Raw genomic sequence first — 6000 nt, 5'->3', positions numbered from 1 at the left:
TCCCAGCTCCCTCTCTGACCCACCCTGCTGCTTCCTCCTTCTTCATAGGGTGCTTGGGGTCACGGTGTTCTCACCTAGATCCTCCAGGGTAATCGCTCCAAGGCGGAAATCACATCTGTACAGTTCCCTTTGCCATGTTCTAGAAGTTCTGCAGGAATATCCCCAGGAACATTGTACCATTGTAGGCGTACACCATGGCCAAGTCCTGTTCCCCTCCTCCCCGGGGAGGAGATAAAGCCCACCCACTTCCCAAGGTCCATTTCAGGCCCAGAGAATCCAGACCCCAGAGCCTGCTGCCCTGCAGAATGCAGAGTCCATCCTCTGGCCCTGGTCCCAGGCTCAGTCAGCATCTTGAAGTGTACGGCCATGTCCCCACCCAGTGTGACCCCCTGAAGACCACCATCACACCTTGGCCTTCTTTGGCCCCTTAGAGCACACTGCCTAGAGTTGAGGCTCACATTAGCTTTCTGGACTGACTCAGAGCCCAGAAAGCGGCATTTCCCAGGCTGGGGTCAGTTCCCCTGAGCCAAGGTGAGTGAGGGGTGTGGCCACAGGTGGTGGGCTGTATTTGTGAGATGTGTTTGTGGTTCTTCCAAGGCAGCTGTGCTGAGGCAGCTGTGCTTAGAGGTCCCTGGCCTCTCCTGAGGGAAATGAAGGGGCCAGCGGACCCAGCGGAGCAGAGCAGTGAGGCATTTCTCGGAGCTGGATGGCCTGCGCCTCCACTGCACCTGCACTTGGTCCCCCAGCCCCCTGCAAACATGCAGGCTCCATCATGCCCTGTGTGGAAACCCCTCTAGTTAACAGTGCCTCCCCCACCCCGCTTTCCTTGAACAGGGCTGAGGTGCTAACATTCCGACCAAAGCCGCATCCTTTCAGTGAACCCCAGCCTGAGCAGGTGGGGAGACCTCCTCCTTCGGATCCTCAAAGCTCCCGACAGAAGGCCAACCCCCTGGGAGCCCCTCTTCTTTCATATCAGCTTTCATTTATTGCAGAAATAATTCAACATAATGGCATTATGAAAATCAATTTTAAAAACCTTACTGGTGTGGGCCTAGCGCAATGGCTTAGTGGCTCAAGTCCTTGCCTTGCAAGTGCTGGGATCCCATATGGGGCACCGGTTCATGTCCCGGCTACTCTACTTGCCATCCAGCTCCCTGCCCGTGGTCTTGGAAGGCAGTGGAGGATGGACCAGAGCCTTGAGACCATGTGCCCACATGGGAGACCCAGAAGAAGCTCCTGGCTCCTGGCTTCGGATCGGCTCAGCTCCTGCCATTGCGGCCATAGAGATCTTTCTGCCTCTTGTCCACTCTTTTAATCTGTCGTTCCAATAAATAAATAAAAATAAATAAAATCTTAAAAAAAAACCAGTAAAACGCCTCACTGGCATAGCCCATTGTATTGCTCCCACTTTCTTCCCCAGCCTTAGTCCTCGGCTGCCAAGTTTTTGCAGGGCTGATGATCTGTCTCTTGCTTCCTCAGATAAAGCTGGCACAGGAGCGTTCTGTAAGTAGCCACCAAGTCCTCATTTGGGATGACATCATGCTTCTCTCAGGAATCCTGCTGTGCCTTCTTCAGCAATCCCCGCCCCTGGATTCTGACTCCTCCAGTTTCCTTGGGGCTCACCTCCTGGGGCGCTGCCCAGGCAGGACCCTCCATGGCCACACTTCCGGGGCTGCGAGCGCGCTGGCCCGCGGACTACACTTCCCAGACGCCTCCGCGCGGCGGGCGCGGCGGGCGCGGCCACTGGCTCCTGCGCCGGCTGGGACTCCGAGGCTGAGGCACACTGTGGGACGCAATGGCTGCGTGGAGCCAGCGGCTGGCCGGCGTGCGTGGGGTGCTGCTCGATATCTCGGGTGTGCTATACGACAGCGGAGAGGGCGGCGGAAGGCCGATCGCCGGCTCCGTGGAGGCGGTGGCGAAGTGAGTGGGTCGCGGGCGGGTGGACGCCCAGTTTACCTCAGCCGGGTTGTCACGGCCCCGGCGGCTGCTGCTGGAGGCGGGGCCGGCTGCTGCCGGGGCGGGGCCTGTGGTGGGGGCGGGGCCGGCTGCAGCTGCTGGGGACGGGGCCCTGGAGGCTCCGCCCCCGAGGAGCAGGGAGCTGTGCTGTCCAGTCAGGTGGCTGTGGAGCGCGGGAGGTGTCCAGTCTGAGCTGTGATGTGATATCATTCTGGTGAGAAACATGTTAAGGTCCTCGTTGACACGGTTGCACAATTCCGTGTTAAAATCATTGAATACCCCCAGGTGCTTTTGTTGATGTGTCAACAATGACCTTAAGTCACGTGGGTGGATGTCATGGCACCAGTTCATATAGGAGAGGTGGATCGGACCGGGGGCGTCCTGCCCACCCAGGTTGGTAGCGCTGCGCTTTGGTGTCCCCTGCCAGCAGTCCTCTTGTCAGCAGCTCGGACGGCTTGGTGACTTGTCCTTGCTGGGGATGGTCCTTCTTGGAGACCCCAACCTACTTGTCTGTGTGTACGGGAGTTGCTCAGATCACAGAGACCTACCCTGTCCCGCTCAGCAGAGCAGACGGTTGGGAAGCTGCAGCTTGGAGAGGGGAGGCCCAGCCTTGAGGGCAGCTCAGGCTGGCAGGCTCCCCTGGGCCCTGGTGCTGGCCTGCGCTGTTGGCTAGGGTCTGGGCACAGGTGCCTGCCTGGCCTCCACCACACTCTCTATTAACTCCAAAACCTTGGACCATTCCCGGTCATCAGTGACAGCCTGTGATTGTGGCTCCGTAGGGGCACTGGGCTCAGTTTGGGGTGTAGTGGGCCTCATTTGGGGGAGTAGGAGGCCAGAGTCTGGGAGCTGTAACAGGCAGATGAGACCTACGGGGCTTACGTCAGGGGACAGATGGACACAGGACCACACAGATGGGTCAGTTTAGTCCCCACCGGTTGGCATAAGTGAAGTGAAGGTAGCAGGGGCACAGTGATGGGGTGAGGGCAGCCTGGCCAGAGAGGACTGGGCCCTGATCTGAGGGGAGGCTCTGGCCTGAAGTGCAGGTCGGAGGAGGCTCCTGAGAAGGGTCCTGTGGGCACAGGGGCCAGCAGGGGCTGGGAGGCCATAGGCAGGGAGTGTCCACACGCTGCAGGCAGCTGAGGGGAAAGGGGCCACTGGGCAGGGACTAGAGGGCTGGCGAAGGGCTCTGCGCATCATCAGGGCGTGTCATGTCATCTGGTTTATAATTCAAAGAAACTTCAGAAGTGTGTGTTTGGAACGAAGAAAGGGAGTGGCAAGGAGATGCAGGCTGGTCCTCCTCCAGCACCAGCATCCCCTGTGGGCACCAGTTTGTGTTCCAGCTGCTCCATTTCCCAATCCAGCTCCCTGCTTGTGGCCTGGGAAAGCAGCAGATGACGGCTTGAGGCCTTGGGCCCCTGCACCTGCGTGGGAGACCCGGAAGATGCTCCTGGCTCCCAGCTTTGGGTTGGCTCAGTTCTGGCCATTGTTGCCATTTGGGGAGTGAGCCAGTGGTGGAAGATCTCTCTCTCTGCATCTCTTCCTCTCTCTCTGTAACTATGATTTTTCCAAATAAAATAAATAAGTTTTTAAAAAAAATAAAGGAAGGAAAGAAGAGTGAGAAAGGCCTTTGTATTTATTCCTGGAATCTAGAAATCAGAGCCAGAAAATGAGCAGCCCAGCGGAAGTACAGAAGGACGCGGACAGTGTGAGACCTGTGTGCCCGCGCCAGGAGCTCAGCCCTATGCACGAGAGGAAGGCACAAGAAGGCCACGCCGAGAGGCTGTCTGTCCTGCGAGGATCGGGCACGAGTGGCACAATCCACAGGTCTGAGAGCACAGTCTCTTGGAGGCAGTTTTTGGAAAAAACCCGAGTAAGGCCAGACAGGCTCGGCCTGAGCTACAGCTCCTCCGTTTCTGGTGAGACGTGATGTAAGGACAGTGGCCTCTCCTGAAATGCTGTCCGTGAGGGCACGTCTGTGCACCAGGCGTCCCTCTGTCCATGCGCTGGAGTGCCATTAAAAAGTGTAGAGAAGGAGTGAGCACCGTGTTAGTGGCCACGTTGTGCTGGAAGGCAGCAGGCCACACGCTGCACGCTGTCTCATGCAGGACAGGAGTGTCAGCGTGCGGTCTGCTGTTTTGTATACATGAAGACCCTGCTCCCAAGTCTGTAGAAAGAGCTGGGCACACGTGAGTGGGGGAATGGTGAGAGGGGATAACTTTGTACGTCAGCATTTTACAGGGCTCTGCACCATGAGAATGGATTTCCATCCAAAATGTTAGCTTAAAACGATTTGAAGATGGAGAGTGGTGCGCAGGGGCCAGGAAGCAAGACAGCATCCAGGGGTGGGAGGCTGTTGTGGTGGCCAGGGATCTTGATGGGTTTTGGGCAAGGGGAATGACAATGGAGAAGACCAGGCTTGAAGCGACAAAATGACAAATGGGATATGTGGGGCCAGCAAGAACCTGAAAGAAAGGGTGACTTCTGCTGTCTGCTGAGGGAGTAGTCGAATGGGCAGTGGGGGTTCCCGTGTATGTCAAGTTCGTGCCCAGGACTTGTCACACGCACCCTACAGCGGGACAGCATTTCCTTATCTTCCTCTAAATTATTAATGTAGGGACTCAGATTCTGCCACTGTTTATGCTTTAGACATCAGGCCCACTTGAAAGTAACTTTTTACTGAAGGAAATGATACGTACAGAAAAGTGCACCTGCTGTGTGTGCATGCATAACTTGGTGAGTTTCCATCAGCTGCTGTCCCCTGTGTGAGCAGTACGCAGAAGCTCCTGCATGGCCCCCAGTGGTGGCCTGTCCACTCCCCAGGGTGGCCCCTCTCATGGCTGCTAGGACCAACAGCGGTGTTGGTCAGACCTATTGCCAGCTCTGCGTCTGTGACTCCATGTCTTGTGTCCTCAGCTGCATGTTACACCTGAGATGGGTCTGCATCTGTGGAGTGTAGTTGTAGGGCGTGTCACAGGGGGTTGTGAGATCAGCCTGTGCTGGTTGGTCCCCATTGCTGTGGGTTCTCATCAGCACTTGGGTTTGTCAGTCCTGTTCATTTTAGCAGATCATTTTGTCTTTGAAAAATCTGTGAAGTTAAACAGGACTTAGGCTAGAATCTCAGTCCCTTCCCATACACCCTCTGCTGGGAGAGTCCAGTGGGTGAGGCTAGGCAAACCAGGAGCTGAGTCAGTCATCTTGGCCTGGAACATACCCCTTACCCCCAGGCAGCTGAAGGCTCAGGGGTTTCCAGCCACAGCCAGGATGGTTACTTGTCTGCCAGGCATGAGCTCTGGTCTACTGTCTCATCCTCTCCTGCCTGATCCCTCATAGCCCAAGTAGCCAGGTTGGTTCTTTTGCCCCTTATCTGCCAGCATGCTCGGAGAGGACCAGGGCTTGCCAGGGTCTTAGAGCTGGGATGGCACAGGGGCTGTTAGAACTCTGGTCTTCCAATTCAGAATTCTTCCTGAAGTGTCTGGAGGGAGACAGGGGCTGCTAGAGGGTCTGTCTCGAGCAGCTTCTGTGGGGCCCAGGGTGGCTTACATGTGCTGCCACTCCTGTTGGGTCACTTACCATCACAGCTGGTTTTGTGGCTGGTGAGGTGCCACGTTGCCCTCCTGAAAGGCACTCTTCATCCTGGGAGTGTTCTTACTGTGCCATCAAGTGGCCTGGAGAACTCATGGCCCAGTATCTGTCTCTCTCTTTCCTTCTAAAAATTGATTTATCTGAAAGCTTGAGTGAGTGACAGAGACAAGGAGAGGCAGAGAGCAATCCGGCCATCCGCTTCCATCCCCAAAGGGCCACAACAGCCAGATCTGGGCCAACAGAGCTGGGAGTCAGGAACTCCAGCTGGGTCTCTTCTATGTGGCAGAGGCCCAAGCCACTTGACCATCTTCCGCTGCCTTCCCGGGTTCGTAAGGAGCTGGAAGTAGGCAGCCGGCACTGGAGCTGGCACTTTGGTGAGGGACACTGGCCATCTTCCGCTGCCTTCCCGGGTTCGTAAGGATCTGGAAGTGGGTAGCTGGCACTCGAGCTGGCACTTTGGTG

The 6000-nt window shown here is 56.5% G+C and overlaps 1 protein-coding gene across 3 annotated transcripts in view; it reads left to right on the top strand.

Moving 5' to 3' along the window:
- Window positions 1-1773: 1773 nt before the first annotated feature.
- The window catches only part of LOC121164076 (phospholysine phosphohistidine inorganic pyrophosphate phosphatase), a 74435-nt gene continuing 70208 nt past the window's right edge, over window positions 1774-6000 (top strand). For all 3 annotated transcript variants that reach the window (XM_040991961.1, XM_040991959.1, XM_040991960.1), the window contains exon 1: window positions 1774-1920. In XM_040991961.1, the coding sequence (XP_040847895.1) occupies window positions 1796-1920 (125 nt within the window). In that variant the 5' untranslated portion in view covers window positions 1774-1795. The remainder of the gene's footprint in view (window positions 1921-6000) is intronic.

The sequence above is a fragment of the Ochotona curzoniae genome, unplaced genomic scaffold (genome assembly GCF_017591425.1).
Source record: "Ochotona curzoniae isolate NIBS_2020 unplaced genomic scaffold, NIBS_Ocur_1.0 contig_66, whole genome shotgun sequence".
Lineage (NCBI taxonomy): Eukaryota > Metazoa > Chordata > Mammalia > Lagomorpha > Ochotonidae > Ochotona > Ochotona curzoniae.
This window is presented reverse-complemented; position numbering and strand designations above follow the sequence as displayed.